At 42.6% G+C, this 16,408-nt stretch overlaps 1 protein-coding gene across 16 annotated transcripts in view; it reads left to right on the forward strand.

Moving 5' to 3' along the window:
- LOC140600829 (uncharacterized) overlaps positions 1-16,408 on the forward strand; it is a 126,015-nt gene that overhangs the window by 27,486 nt on the left and 82,121 nt on the right. For 12 of the 16 annotated variants that reach the window (XR_012003970.1, XM_072768963.1, XM_072768964.1 and 9 more), the window contains 2 exons: positions 5,174-5,284; positions 10,595-10,668. Coding sequence is in view for 14 of the 16 variants with exons in the window: in XM_072768963.1 (XP_072625064.1) it covers positions 5,174-5,284; positions 10,595-10,668 (185 nt within the window). In the remaining 2 variants the exon portion in view is untranslated. Of the gene's footprint in view, positions 1-2,279; positions 2,625-5,173; positions 5,398-10,594; positions 10,669-16,408 lie in introns of those variants that run through there. The other 4 variants (XR_012003971.1, XM_072768970.1, XM_072768971.1 and 1 more) reach the window with 3 other exon arrangements.

Raw genomic sequence — 16,408 nt, forward strand, 5'->3', positions numbered from 1 at the left:
GATTACATTGATTGATTTTTAAATATTGAGCTACCCTTGCATTCCTGGAATAGTTCTTTTTATATGTAGTTGCATTCTATTTGCATATATTTGTTAGAGATTTTGGCATTTGTATTCATGAGGGATATTGATCTGTCGAAATATTTGGATTTTACTGTTGTTTGGGTATTAGGGTAATACTAACTTCATTAAATGAATTTTCTCCTTCTATATTTTGGGAAGGGATTATTTGAAAATTCGTATTCTTTTTTTTAAGAATGTATTTATTTTTTCATGAGAGGCAGAGACACAAGCAGAGGGAGAAGCAGGCTCTATGCAGGGAGCCCAATGTGGGACTCGATCCCAGGTCTCGAGGATCAGGCCCTAGGCTGAAGGTGGTGCTAAACTGCTGAGCCACCCGGGCTGCCCGGTATTAATTCTTTTAAAAATATTTTGTAGAATTCTGTGGTGCAACCAGCCTGAAGATATCTCTTTTAGGAGTTTTTAACTAGAAATGCAATTTCTTTACAGCTAAAATACTCAAATTTTCTATTTTCTTTTGTATTAGCTTATTTTACTATTATTGGTTTTTAAGACTTTATTTATTCATGAGAGACACAGAGAGAGAAGCAGAGACGTAGGAAGAGGGAGAAGCAGGTTCCCTATGTGGAGCCTGGTGTAGGACTTGATTCCTGGACCGCAGTACCACACTGTGAGCCCAAGGCAAATGCTCAACCACTGAGCCACCCAGGCATCCCGTTACTTTATTTTTTTTTAAGGAATTAGTCCATTTTTTCAAAGTTGTCAATCTTCTGTGTGTAAAATGTTTGTAGTATTACCTTATTAACCTTCTGATGTCTAAGGGTCTATAACGGTGTCCCTTGTTTTGTTACTGATATTGGCCATTTGTATCTTCATTTTTTGCTCGATCTTGATGAAGATTTGTCACTTTTATTGATCGTTTTAAACAAACAGCTATTTGTAACGTTTACTTTTTGAGTTGTTTTACTGTTTTCAATTCATCGACATGTGCTCCTTATTATTTCTTTTCTTTTAGTTACTTTGTTTTTTGATTTTGTTTTTTGTTTTTCTAGGTCCTTGAGATATGCATTTCCTGCTGTAATTTTGAGTCTAGCATTGCTTTAGTTGTCTTGGACTACATATGATACATTGTATTTTTGTTTTCATTAGTTCAGTGTACTCTTTTGATTTTCCTACAACTTCCACTTGACCCATGAATTATTTAGAAGTTTGTTGTTTCACTTCTAAGGATTTGGAAATTTTCTTGTTATCTTTTTTTTTTTAAGATTTTATTCATATGAGGGAGAGAGTGTGTGTGTTGAGTGAGAGAGCACACGCAGGGGGAGCATCAGAGAAAGAGGGAGAAGCAGACTCCCCACTGAGTAGGAAGCCCAGTGCAGGGCTTGGTCCCAGGACCCTGAGATCATGATAGGAGCTTAAGGCTGATGCTTACCTGACTAAGCCACCCTAGCTAGAACCCCTCCTTCTCTTTTTCCGTCGCTGATTTTTGGTGGTAGTTGGTGCACACATGATGCATGATGTCAAATTTCTCCAAGTTGATGAGGTTTGTTTTATAGCCCAGTGTATACTCTATCTTGGTATAGGTTCTGTGGGTCCTGGAAAGGAATGCATATTTTGATGTTGATTGGTAGAATATTTTGTAAATGTTGATTAGATCCTATTGATGAATGATGTTTCTAGTTGTTCTGTATCCTTCTTACACTTCTGTGTAGTTATTTTACGAGTTGTGGAAAGAGGGGTTTTGGAGTCTCCAACTATAGTTGTTAATTTGTGTATTTCTCCTTTTATTCCTATCAAATTTTGTTTCACGTAGTTTTCTTTTTTCTCTTTTTTAATGTAGTCTTCATCTATGTTTGTTACATACACATGAAGAGTTGTTAGTCTTCTTGGTGGATTGGCTCTTTTACCATTATTTGATATTCTTCTTTGTCCCTGGTAATTTTTATTTCAATTATTGTGTTTTCACTTCCAAAATTTCATTTTATCTTTATAGTTGCTGTATGTCTGCTGGGACTCCCCCTACCCCCTCCCCCCCCCTGCCCCGTATTTTCAAGCATTTTATCAACTGGTCATTCAAGAATTATTAGGATATCTGCTTTAGATTCTTTCTCAGATAATTCTAATATGTCTGTTTTTGTGTTTTTTTTTTTTTTTTTTGTCGTTGTTGTTTTGTTTTGGGATCTGTTGGTTGTCTTTTATCATTCAGTTTGAGACCTTCCTGGTTCTTGGTATGACTAATGGACTTTTTATGAGACAAGGGTTCTCACTCACCCTATTGTGACAGTGGAGTGCCCTCCTTACTGCTAGGCAGGGATTGCAATTCTGTCCCCCCTACTAGGCCTCCGCTAATACATCCATGGCTGGGAAGTATAGGAATGCCAGTTTCTTGCTCCCCAGGTGGCTTCTACTGACTCTATGAGCTGAAGGGGTTGTCATGGTTACAGATGAAAATTCTTTCTTTTGAGTAGGCCTCCCTGACATTATGACACTACACTGTGACACTCTCACTGCCATCACAAAAGAAGGAAGGAGGAGGGCACCTTGTTACTACCAACTGGGGGTAGAAGTCCAGGTTCCACATGTGGTCTCCCCTGACAGCAAGGGTGAGGGTGGGAGGCATCTACCCAGTTTCTGTGTGACCTCTCTAGCAGGAAGTTGGGGATAATTTGTTAGCATCCAATAAGGATGGAAATCTAGGTTCCTCACTTAATATTTGCAGATGTGAGTGGTGCAGAACAAGTTTTTCGGTGATGTTTGACTCGCTGTCTTTATTTGGGGGCATTTATTTCTGTGCCCATTGGAGTTTCTCAGTTGCCAGTTCTTGGCTTCAAGTCTGGAATATATGAAGCAAGGAGAAAACTCACTGAATTGGGGCATCTGGGTGGCCCAGTTGGTTAAGTGTCTGCCCCTGGCTTGGGTCATGATCTCAGGGTCCTGGGATGGGGTCCGAATCTGGGCTCCTTGCTCAGCAGGGATTCTTCTTCTCCCTTTCCTTCTGCCCCCACTTGTTCTCTCTCTTGCTTCCTCACTCTCAAATAAATAAGTAAATAAATAAAATCTTAAGAAAATAAAGGAACCAACACTGAATTAGTTGGATGTCTTACTTTGGTCCCTGGGATCCACTGCCATTTTGACTTTTTCAGTTTCTCCAGCTTTCAGGGATTTTTTGTTTTCTTTATATATATATAGTGTTTAGGATTTCGAGTTATGTTCAACCAGAGGAGCAGGGTTAAGTATATCTAGTCTGAACTTTTTTTATTTGTAAAATGTATTTAGTATAATCTACTTGCTGGTTGCCTCTCAGGGAAATTCATGAAATTTTTTATTTTTAGACAAACATACTAAAATGATAAAGGCGTGTACTAACATTACTTCCTTTATCGTTACTGGTGATAAGAATATATATACATACATTATATATATATGTGTGTGTGTGTGTATACACATATATGAATATATATATAAGATTTATTTATTTTGAAGATGATCATAGTGGACACTAGTATATTCCTTAAGGCTTCTGAAGCAATAAAGGAAATTAATAAGCTGCAAACTCTTTCCTTGGTTGTTTTGTTGCTATAATTTCCTGGAAAATCATTGTGAAATAAATTTCCTAAGTAATTACACCATGATTTTTATGGGCAGGTTTTTATCTAAATGAGCAATAATAGAACATTATTTTTTGTATGATAAGTGCTATGTATGAAACTTGTAGTACTTTTTCATTGCTACTTCCATTGGTACTGCTTTAGAGTTGTACTCTAGTCTATTTTTTATTTATTTATTTATTTATTTATTTATTTATTTATTTATTTATTTTAAATTTATTTTCTATTGATGTTCAATTTGCCAACATATAGAATAACACCCGGTGCTCATCGCATCAATTACCCACCTCAGTGCCCATCACCCACTCACCCCCACCTCCCGCCCACCTCCCCTTCCACCACCCCTAGTTCGTTTCCCAGATATAGGAGTTTCTCATGTTCTGTCTCCCTTTCTGATATTTCCCATTCATTTTTCTCCTTTCCCATTTATTCCCTTTCACTATTTTTTATATGCCCCAAGTGAATGAGACCATATAATGTTTGTCCTTCTCCAATTGACTTATTTCACTCAGCATAATACCCTCCAGTTCCATCCACATCGAAGCAAATGGTGGGTATTTGTCGTTTCTAATGGCTGAGTAATATTCCATTGTATACGTAAACCACATCTTCTTTGTCCATTCATAAAGATTAGATAAAGAAATTTTTGATTCTTAGACAAACATCTACTGAAATGATAAAGGCATTTACTAACATTACTTTCTTTATCACTACTGGTGGTAAGGGTATACATACATACATTATATATATGTGTGTATGTGTGTGTGTATATACACACCCATATGTATATGTTATATATAAGTATATATATACGCGTATATAATTCTGATATTTATTTATTTTGAAGATGATCCTAGTGGACACAAGAATATTCATTAATGCTTCTAAAGCAATATAGGAAATTAATAAGCTGCAAACTCTCTTGGTTGTTTTGTTGCTATAACTTCCTGGAAAATCATTGTGAAATAAATTTTACTAAGTAATTACACCATGATTTTTATGGGCAAGTTTTTATCTAAATGAGCAATAATAGAACATTATTTTTTGTATAAGTGCTGTATGAAAATTGTAGTACTTTTTCATTGCTACTTTCACTGGTACTGCTTTAGAGTTGTACTCTAGTCTATTAAGTAATAAATGAACTGAAAATACTGTCTATTTTGAGAAGTCACTATTATACTTGCCATGAAATATATGTCTTTGCACTATTAACATTTACTCCTTTTACTAATTTTCAGTGTGATTAGGGCAATATTCTCTAGTTCTTATAGAATTAATTGCAAAATAGGAGAGCTGTGAGAGATAAGACTAAAGAATTCTTGGGGAGGGAAATTAAGAATTTAATTAGTATCCTACTTCACTTTTTCTTTTGCTTATCTTTTCAAAAGGAAACTTACAAAAAAAATAAAAAAAAAAGGAAACTTACGTAACAAGGTGTGTCTTTAAGAAGAAGATTAGTATACAAAAAAAGAAGAAGGTTAGTATACAGTAATTTTTTTCTCTGTGGACCATTTTTTTTAAAGATTTTGTTTATTTATTCATAGAGACACACACAGAGAGAGACAGAGACACAGGCAGAGGGAGAAGCAGCTCCCTACAGGAAGCCTGACGTGGGACTGGATCCAGGGTCTCCAGGATCACACCCCAGGCTGCAGGTGACGCCAAACCACTGAGCCACCAGGGATGCCCCTTCCCTGTGGACCATTAAACAAGAATGAATCTTAGCTGATTCTGCTCAGATTCTGGAAAGCGAGGGTGGAGTGAGGAGGTAGGGTACAACATTAGTGTTTCTAAAAGTCTGAGCTTTCTTTATACTGCTCATCTGCCCTCCTATAAGGAGAGGATTTACAATTTCATTCCTGTGTTTCAGAAAGGTTATTGCTGTAATTTGAAAGGGACAAGTAGCCCACCATGGAATACTATCTCAAGAGAAATGCGCTTTATAGCTGTAGGTCATAGAAATGGCAAAACTTTGAGCCCAGAACTCTACAGAGACCAGGAGGAAGGCCGGCCAGATGTTTGATGATGTGATTTGTAGCTCCTGGGAGCTGAATACCAAGGCTCATGGCTTTGGGAAATAAAGTGAAAGATTCTAGTGCCCGAGGCAGGAAAGGAGTTCATCTTCAAATGAACTGCATGAACATGGTCAGAGAACATCCCTGCAGCAACCAATTCTCACTAACCCCAAAGTTCTTCAAGTTTTCTAGGGAAAATATGGCTCCCTGGGACCTTAGTAAAACCGTAGAGATCATTGAGGGTCCTTACCTCTACCACCTGCCTTTCCAGAATATGATGCATGACTAAGAATTTCCTGTCATGTCTTTGTGACAAGAAGAAATAAGCCATGTTAGATCTCTAAAAAGGACGTGGCTGGATGTTATCTTGAGTGCCAGCAGAAGATACTACTGAGTACAGAAAGAACATTTTGTTCTACTCATAGTGATAATATTTTTTTTTAAAGTGTGCAATTGCCATTATAAAAGTAACACAAGAAAAACTATTACTTTTCCTTTTCTACATCAATAACCAGTTAGGGAATGGGATGGGAAAAATCAAATCCATTCATAATAATGACATAAACTATCACACAAACTACAAAATATAAATCTAAGAAGGAATGTGGAAGGTACACAAAAAATATGAAACTTTATAGAAGGATATAAGAAAAAGTTGAAGAAATGAAAGGAGACATATTTCTGTTTAAAACAAAATCCTGATGTAAAATAGTAGTTTGCTAAAAATTATCTATCTAGTGCATTCTAAAACATAATATTAGTGATAGCTTAATACTGGTGCAGGTCCTGCCTCAGCACCGCCCCCCAGGCCCATGTCGCCCCCGACGCCCCATCCGACAAGGTGCTTAGGCCAGAGCCCACTGGTGCCCTTCCCGGGAGGAGCTCCGAGCAGCCGCGCCACTGGATGCGGTCTCACCCAGGGGAGCCGCCTTCTGCCCAGTGCCGCGCTGGTGGCGGGGAACAGTTAATGTTGCTGAGCTTCTGGGCCGTCCTCTGCGGGGTGGGGGCTGCACGCGTGCCTGTCTAGCGGGTCGCTGCCCCAGGTCCCTGCCCTGGGAGGCGCTGGGAGGCGTTGCAAGGCCCGCTGGTGTCTCCTTGGCCTTGGGGAGTGCGGGCGTGCGGCGCCTGGTGCCCCGAGCCCCGCCGGGAGGGTGGCCGCCCCTGCGCTCCGGGCCCTCGGCCTTCCCTGTGCTCTGATCCAGGTCAGGATCGGCCCCCTGAGGCCCTGCTTGGCCCTTTTCAGGGCCGCTTGCCCCTCGCAGCCATCACGGGTGTCCCGATGAGGTAGGTTTTGGCCTGTGAGATGGGTCCTGTGTGCAGTGTCCCTCGGCTGGCGGCCCCCAGGCCGGGATCGGAGGGTCCTGTGTGCCGCTGCCACTGCATGCTCCTCGGAGATGCGCACCCCGTCCGTCCGTGTCCCTGCAGTCTCAGCCAGAGCTCGTGCACCCCGCTTCTCAGGATCTGGGCATGTCGGTTGCCAAAGTCTCCTAGTGTCAGCCTTCTCCACACAGCGGGTTACTTGTTAGGTGCCCCGCGTGCAACCAGGACTAGAGTGCAAGGGCAGCGTCTTCGCAGCGGGGGACCTGGCCAGAGGGCTCGGGCACTTTGGTGACCCTCCGAGGTCACACAGGCCAGGAAGAGGGGAGCGCTACGCTGAGCGCCACGCAAGCCAAAGGAAGTGGAAGTGGACTTTTGCTTAGGAAATGGCAAAGGTCGCCCCCAAGGGAGGAGACCAAGAGGCAGGAAGGCAGACCCAGACAGGGAGGGAGAGACAGAGAAATGGAGGGACAGGCAGACACAGGGAAGGAGCCACAGACAGGGAGGGAGATATAGAGACCAGGGAGAGACAGGGAGACAGCTAGGGACAGAGAGGGAGACAGGGACACAGGGAGAGGGAGAGACAGGGAGTGAGAGACGGAGACAGGGAGGGAGACTGGGAGACAGGAAGGGAGAGACAGACAGGGAAGTAGAGTTAGAGGAAGGGAGGGAGAGACAGAGAAAGTGAGGGAAAGACAGAGAGACACAGAGGGAGAGACAGAGACAGGGAGGGGAGATAGAGACAGGGGGAGAGACCGAGAGACAGGGAAGGAAACAGACAAGGAGGGACACACAGATACAGGGAGGGAGAGACTGACAGGGAAGGAGAGAGCGAGAGACAGGGAGAGAGAGAATGAGACAGAGAAGGTGAGACAGAGAAACAGATGGACAGACACAGGGAGGGAGACAGCGAGGGAGAGATAGAGACGGGGGAACAGAGACTGCAAGGGAGAGACGGAGAGACAGGGAGGGAGTGACAGAGACAGGGAGAGATAGAGAATGAGTCAGAGACAGGGCTGGAGACTGAGAAATGTAGGGAGAGACAGAGATAGTGAGGGAGAGATAGAGGCAGGGAATGAGACCAAGACAGAGTGAGGGAGACCAAGACAGGGAGGGAGAGATGGAGAGACAGGGAGGGAGAGACCAAGAGACAGGGAGGGAGACACAGAGAGACTGGAGGGAGAGACAGAGACAGGGAGGGAGTGACCAAGACAGGGATGGAGAGACTGAGACCAGGAGGGAGACCAAGAGATAGGAAGGGAGACACAGAGACAGGGAGAGAGAGACATGGAGGGAGAGGGAGACAGAGGGAGGGAGAGATAGAGATGGGGGAGAGACAGAGAAAGGGAGGGATGGACCGAAAGAGGCAGGGAGACTGAGACAGGAGGGAAAGAGATGGGGAGGGAGAGACTGAGAAACAGAGAGGGAGACAGCGAAGGGGAGAATGAGAAACAAGGATTGAGTGACAGAGACAGGAAGGGAGAGACAAGAGACAGGGATGGAGAGACCGAGACAAGGAGGGAAGGCCAGAGAGACAGGGAGAAGGAGACAAGACAGGGAAGGAGACACAGAGTCAGGGAGGGAGAGATGGAGACAGGGAGGAGACACAGGGACAGGGAGGGGACACTGAGAGATGGGAAAGGAGAGACCGAGAGACAAGGAGAGACCAAGAGAGAGGAAGGGAGACACAGGGAGGGAGAGATAGAGATGAGGGGACACAGAGAGATGGAGGGAGAGAATGGCAAGACAGGGATAGACAGACAGGGAAGGAGGATGGAGACAAGAAGTGACTGAGAGAGGGAGGGAGAGAGACAGACAAGGAAGGAGAGTCAGAGAGACTGGGAAAAACAGAGACTGTGAGACAGAGATGGAGAGACAGGGAGGGAGAGCCACAGAGACCCAGATGGAGACACAGGGACAAGGAGGTTGGGATCTAGACAGGGTGGGAGAGACAGATAGGGAGGGAGAGACCAAGACAGGGAGGGAGAGACTGAGCTACAGGGAAGGAGACACAGAGAGACAGGGAGGGAGAGATCCAGATGGGCAGGAGAGACCAAGATGGTGTGGTGGGAGAGACAGAGGTGTATGGGAGACACAGAGACAGGGAGGGACAGACCGAGAGATGGGGGGGAGAGACCAAGAGACGGAGGGAGACACAGAGGCAGGGAGGGAGATAACTAGTGACAGAGGTGGTTAGATAGGGAGGGAGAGAGGTCAAGAATGGAGGGAGAGTCAGAGATAGGGAGAGAGACAGACAGGGAAGGAAACAAAGACAGGAAGGGGGAGATCGAGACAGAGAGGAGAGACCGAGATGGGGGAGAGACCGAGAAGGGGCAAGACACAAAGACAGGGAGGGAGACACCATGCAACAGGAAGGGAGAGAAAGACAAAAATTCTGATCTAAAAATTGCAACAATTTGAAGGACTTTGAATTTGTGGAATTGTGAAATAACATTGAAACAGAAGTGAGGGAGACACAGAGACAGGATGGAAAGAATGAGACAGGGAGGGAGATAGGGGGAGAGACAGTGACAGAGAGGGAGATGCAGACAGGGAGGGAAAGATAGAGACAAAGGAAGAGACAGAGACAGGGAGGGAGACAGAAAGACAGTGAAGGAGAGACTGAGAGACAGGGACGGAGACCAATACCGGGAGGGAGAGATAAAGATGGGGCAGAGACAGAGAAACAGGAAGGGAGAGACAGAGACAGGGAATGAAACAGGGAGGGAGAGTCCGAGATGGGGGAGAGACAGAGATGGGAGGAGAGACAGAGATGGAGAAACCAAGACAGGAAAAGAGACACGGAGAGACTGGGAGGTAGAGACAGAGCAGGAGGTTTGCATGAGGATGAGCTCTGGGGTGGTAGGCCAGGGGCCACGGGACCTACCCTGGGTCCTGGGTCTGCAGCTGTGGGTGCAGCTCCCAGCGCAGTGGTTCTTGCCTCTTTCTCAGGTGCCCGGGGGCCTGGGATGACTCTCCCTATGAGGGGAAAGGGCAGGCTGACTTTTCCCAGAACCCCCATCCTGGGGCAGAGAGAGGCTTCCTGCCTCATCCAGCAGGAGCATAGGGGGCCTCTGAGCTCCTCAGGTCTGAGCCGGTGATGCAGTGCCTTGGGCCCAGACTGTTTGGGCAGCCAGGGTGTGCAGGCAGCTCAGGGAGGATGTGGGTCCCGTCCATGTGGGCTCAGGGAGGGTGTGGGTCCCGTCCATGCACACCCAGAGGGGTGGAGGCAGGCACCGTCCAGCATCAGGGCAGGGCTTGGGGCAGGTGGCTTGAGGGCCAGGGCCCAGGCTGCTGGGCAACAAAACCCCAGCCAAGGCCCTTTGCTCTTCTCCTTCCCCCTCCAGCCCCTCCACTTCCCTCTGCCCCTCTCCACTTGCCTGTCCTTCTGGAAGCCCTGCAGCATTACTGGACACAGGCCAGTTAATTTAAACACAGTTATTTCCTCTGATTTTAGGTATGACCGTACCTTTGATCTATAGATAAGCCTCTCATTTACCAGGAGTGCCACTGTATTAATGTGCATTTTCGTCTTGTATCCACATATAAATGCCCATTTTGAAATACTTTATGGAAAATTTTTAGCAGAGAGTCATGTTTCAGTTCTATAATTATTCTTATTTCTTTCTTTAGGGTTGCGTTTGTAATGAAGAAGCATTTAAATACTCATCTACTAGGCAAAAAAGGAGGTGGCACCTGGAAGAAAGGTAATTTTCACTCATTTTAAAAACCGTAACAAATACAATTATATTTGCCTTTTAGGCTTTGTTTAATGATGTGACTTCTAGAATGATTATCAAATCAGTTCATCATGCTTTACGTTTGTGGTACTCCATTGTTGAATATGACATTTCATACCATTCTTCCACAAACATTTAATGTCCTTGTAATTCTAAAAATTCTGATCTAAAAATATTTGCAACGATTTGAAGGACTTTGAATTTGTGGAATTGTTAAATAACATTGAAACAGTAGAAAAGTTTTTTTGGAGGGGATTGACCTCTGCACATGCGTTTGAATTTGCGAAAATAATGGTTTAAAAGTAAACTTTGTCTATTTCTTCCTGTATTTTTTGAGTTTTTAAAGCAGTAGTTTCAAATTCTTAGTGTAGAAGTAATCATTGCTGACACTAAAAAAGGAATACATCTTGTGTCATCCCCGAAATAATACTATAGTTTCCATGTCATGAAAAATAACACCACAATGATCATGTTCTCAAATGCCAGGCTTTCTTTTTTCCCTGCTACTGTATCATAATTAGCTTCTTTTTTTTAATAAATTTATTTTTTATTGGTTTTCAATTTCCCAACATACAGAATAACACCCAGTGCTCATCCCGTCAAGTGCCCCCCTCAGTGCCCATCACCCATTCACCCCCACCCCCCGCCCTCCTCCCCTTCCACTACCTCTTGTTCGTTTCCCAGAGTTAGGAGTCTATGTTCTGTCTCCCTTTCTGATATTTCCCACACATTTCTTCTCACATAGACTCAATTCTATTAGGTGAGTAGAAATATAGCAATGTCATCTATCAGGGGAATATGGCTACCTCTAAAATGTTTGAATCTGCAAAATGTACAACTCAGAGCTAGTGAAAATTCCTCTCTCTTTCCTTCAAAGACAGAGGATATTTATCCCCCCACCCACCCGATGCTCTAAGATGGTTTCTCAAACTCTACAGAAACTCCTGGAAACTTTAGGTTCTTAGTACGTTTCCAAGATGTCAGTAATGATGTAGTTTGTTCTACAAGTCTGCAGCTTAGGACCTCCAAGGACCTCTTCCTAATTTGCAAAAGTTTCATTCCCTTTTTAAAAAACATAAAATGCTCTTACCAATATTTTCTATGTATAAAAGCAGTTTAACTTGTCTCTTCTTTGAAGGCATAGTATTCTCTTTGGCATGTTAGTTTGAATGTGACCATTTTGTAAAAGAATTGAGCGTTATGTGTACCTACTCCTGATTTTTGATGTCTGGTACTTTTGCAGCATTATATTTAATTTGAGCCAAACTCTATGTATTGGACATATCCTGAGTGCATTATTCTTCAAATCCACAAATTCTTTATTTTTTTTCACAAATTCTTTATTACCTAAATGCTAAGTTGGAACTTGTCAAAGTTTTGTTTCGTGAGTGTATAAGGAAGTGGAAGCAAAACATTTACAATACTGTTTTTGTTGTTTTCATGTGCATAATCTAAATAGTCACTCTGCATTGTTATTAGCAGTGCAGCAAAGTTATCTGCCCTGACAGCATCTCTGGGGGGCTTTTACGCCCCAACCACTTTTTCCACTAGAGGATTTTATTTTATTTTATTTTATTTTAATGTTTATTTATTTATGATAGTCACAGAGAGAGAAAGAGAGAGAGGCAGAGACACAGGCAGAGGGAGAAGCAGGCTCCATGCACCGGAAGCCCGATGTGGGATTCGATCCCGGGTCTCCAGGATTGCGCCCTGGGCCAAAGGCAGGCGCCAAACCCCTGCACCACCCAGGGATCCCCACTAGAGGATTTTAAATTGGATCCATGTGACGGAGAGTCTAAGAGCTAAATAATTTCATAACAAAGGAAATGTACCTATTTCTGAGTGAAAATATCAGTGAGGGTGACAAAACATGAGAGGCACCTAACTCTGGGAAAGGAACAAGGTGTAGTGGAAAGGGAGGTGGGTGGGGGTAGGTGTGTGGTGGTGACTGGGTGATGGGCACTGAGGGGGGCACCTGTCGGGATGAGCAAAAAAGAATGCTATATGTTTGCAAATTGAACTGGGTATTATGCTATATGTTGGCAAATTGATCTCCAATAAAAGGAATTTTAAAAAAGCTTTTGCCAGAATGTAAAAAAAAAAAAAAATGTACCTGTTTCCTTCAAGTTGCTAATTAATGAATATCTAGATAAAAACCTTAGTATTTGCTTAAGGAAGCAATTTGGGAGGCATCTACTCAGGTTGTGTAAAAGTCAAATAGTGTGTGATGGTTGACATGGGGAGTCTTTAGGCCCCAGGGTGAGCCCAGGATTGATCAGGGCTTTTGTTCAGGTGAATGAGTTTTCCCTAGGCCTGTTTCAGATCCCTGAGCTCTTTTCATTGATGCTGGCGCTGTCTGTTTTTTACCAGACACTTGGGATTTGTGATTAGCTGTCTTCCTTTTCATAGTATCTTTGATCTTATTGATAAGTAAAATCTGGCCCCCACATTTTTATCCATACCAGGTGTGACCTAGACCAACTGTGCAATAGAAGTCCTGGTGGCTCTGATAACTTGGTTCTGGTTTGCTGTAAGCCATTAGGACCAGACATGAGACCTATAGGGCTTTGGGGTCTTGCTTGTCTCCTTTCATTTCTCTCCTTTTCAGAAATGCTTATATTGAAATGTTAAAATTTTATGAAAGCATCATTGTTACCTGCTTTTTGGTGTAGATGGAAACGTATTTTTTTGGAAAACATGAAAGTGTCCCAAACCTAAACATTCCTAGAGAAAAGCATATCGATGTGCACATGCAGTTGTCTTTGCAAGTTTGCTAACAGTAATTTGGGTTGATTAGAAACTTCAATGACATTTATTTATTGAAAGATTTTGTTAATCAGAGAGAGAGTATAGCAGGGAAGAGGGGCAGTGGGAGAGGGGGAAGCAGGCTCCCTGCTGAGCAGGGAGCCCCTCGTGGGGCTGGATCCCAGGAACCTGGGATCATGACCAGGGAAACACTTCACCGACTGAGCCACCCAGGCACCCCATAAACTTACATTACCTTTATTTTTTTAAATAATAAATTTATTTTTTATTGGTGTTCAATTTGCCAACATACAGAATAACACCCAGTGCTCTTCCCGTCAAGTACCCCCCTCAGTACCCGTCACCCATTCATTCCCACCCCCCACTCTCCTCCCCTTCCACCACCCCTAGCAGCAGTGTCCACAATAGCCAAACTGTGGAAGGAGCCTCGGTGTCCATCGAAAGATGAATGGATAAAGAAGATGTGGTTATGTATACAATGGAATATTACTCAGCCATTAGAAATGACAAATACCCACCATTTGCTTCAACATGGATGGAACTGCAGAGTATTATGCTGAGTGAAATAAGTCAATCGGAGAAGGATAAACATCATATGCTGTCATTCATTTGGAGAATATAAATAATAGTGAAAGGGAATAGAAGGGAAGGGAGAAAAAATGGTAGGAAATATCAGAAAGGGAGACAGAACATGAAAGACTCCTAACTCTTACATTACCTTTAAATGAGAGGATAATAAAAAAATAAATGAGAGGATAATGCAGTTTATAAAAATTCTGAATTATGCTTATCTAAAGAGATTCAAGTTTTTCCTATCATAAGAGTATGAGATTAACTCCTGTTATTGTCACTTGATTGTCCATTTGAAAGAACTATGTTCCTTTGGTTAAGTTGTCATCATTGCTTTCATTTTCTGTATTAAAGGATCATCATCAGGGTGCCCGGGGGTGGAGCTCAGTGGATTAAGCCTCAGATGTTTGGTAGAATTCCTCGGAGAAGCCTTTTCTTATGATCTTGTGTACAGTCTTTGGTTTCTGTTTCATTGATTCCTGCTCAAATTTATTATTTGTCTTCTCTTGCTGGTTTTAGGCTTTATTTGCTGTTCTTTCTCTACCTCCTTTCGGTATAAGGTTAGGTTGTGTATTTGAGACCTTGTTTCTTGAGAAGGGTTTGTTGTGGTATACTTCCTTCTTAGGACTGCCTTTTCTCCCTGCTGACGGTATTGAACAGTTGTGTTATTATTTTCATTTTCTTCCATGAATTTTTAAAATTCTTCTTTAATTTCCTCGTTGACCCTTTCGTTCTTTATTAAGATACTGTCTAGCCTCCATGTATTGGAGTTTTTTCCAAATTGCTTCTTCTGATTGAGTTGCTTCAAAGCACTGTGGTCTGAAAGAATGCAGGGGTTGATCTCAACCTTTTGGTACTGGTTGAGACCTGATTTTGACCCAGTATGTGATCTATTCTGGAGACTGTTCTGTGTGCACTCACAAAGAATGTGTGTCTGTTGCTTTATGATAGAATGCTCTGAATAGGGAAGCCTGGGTGGCTCATTGATTTGAGTGTCTGCCTTTGACTCAGGGCCTGATCCCAGAGTCCTGGGAGGGAGTCCCACATCGGTCTTCTCGCAGGGAGCCTGCATCTCTCTCAGCCTCTGTCTCTGCCTCTGTGTGTGTGTGTGTCTAATGAATAAATAAAATCTTTACAAAAAGAATGCTCTGAATATATCTGTGACATCCATCTGGTCCAATTTGTCATTCAAAGCGCTTGTTTATCTTCTTTTAGGTGACCTGTCCATTGAAGTGAAGTGGGGGGGGGGTTACAGTCTCCTCCTTTTGTATTATTATCAATGTATTTCTTTAATTTGTTATTAATTGGTTTATATAACTGGCTGCTCCCATGTTAGTGGCATCAATATTTGCAATTGTTCGAACCTCTTGTTAGATGGACCCTTTAACTATGCTATAGCATCTTTCCTCGACTCTTATTACAGTCTTTGGTTTAAAATCTAATTTGTCTGATATAAGGATTGCTACACAAGGTTTCTTTTGATGCATATTAGTATGACAAATGATTCTCTACTCCCTCTGCCTTCCAATCTGGAGGTGTCTTTCAATCTCAAATGAAACTCTTATAAGCTGCATATCAGTGGGTCTTGCTTTTCTTCCAGTCTGGTATCCTTTGTGTGTTGACTGGGGCATTTATTCTGTTTACCTTGAGTATTGAATGATAAGAATTTAGGGGTGCTTGAGTAGCTCAGTTTAGTTAAGCCTCTGCCTTCAGCTCAGGCCATGGACTTGTAATCCTGGGATCAGGCTCTTTATTGGGCTCCCTGCTCAGTAGGGACTCCATTTTTCCCTCTTTTCAGGGCTCTCTCTCTCTCTCTTTCTCTTTCTCTCTCTCTCTCTCGTAAACAAAAAAAAAATATTTCTCAAAAAGATATGAACGTAGTGCCATTGTATTACCTATAAAGTCATCTCTCTGTTCCTTTCTTGTCTTTTTTACTTTTGGGATCTCCCTTTGCTTAAGGGATCTCCTTTAAGACTTCTAGCAGGGCTTATTTAGTGAGCCCCAATTCTTTTAGTTTCTGTTTATCCCGAAAGCTTTTTATCTCTACTTCTATTTTGAATTACAGCCTTGCTGGATAAAGTGTTCTTGATTGCACATATTTTTCTCAAACATCACACTCAATATTTATTGTTGGTTTCTTGCGTTTTTTTACTTTAGTAATTCTGACCATATGAAGTGACATCTCATTGTGGTTTTGATTTGCGTTCATTTGATGATTGATGTTGAGCATCGTTTCATGTGTCTGTTGGCCATGTGTGTGTCTTTTTTTTTTTTTTTGCATAAATGTATGTTTGTGTCTTCTTGCCCATTTAAAACAATTGGATTATTTTGTTTTTTGAGGCTACAGTAGTTCTTCATATATTTAAATAGC

Source organism: Canis lupus, chromosome 12 (genome assembly GCF_048164855.1).
Source record: "Canis lupus baileyi chromosome 12, mCanLup2.hap1, whole genome shotgun sequence".
Lineage (NCBI taxonomy): Eukaryota > Metazoa > Chordata > Mammalia > Carnivora > Canidae > Canis > Canis lupus.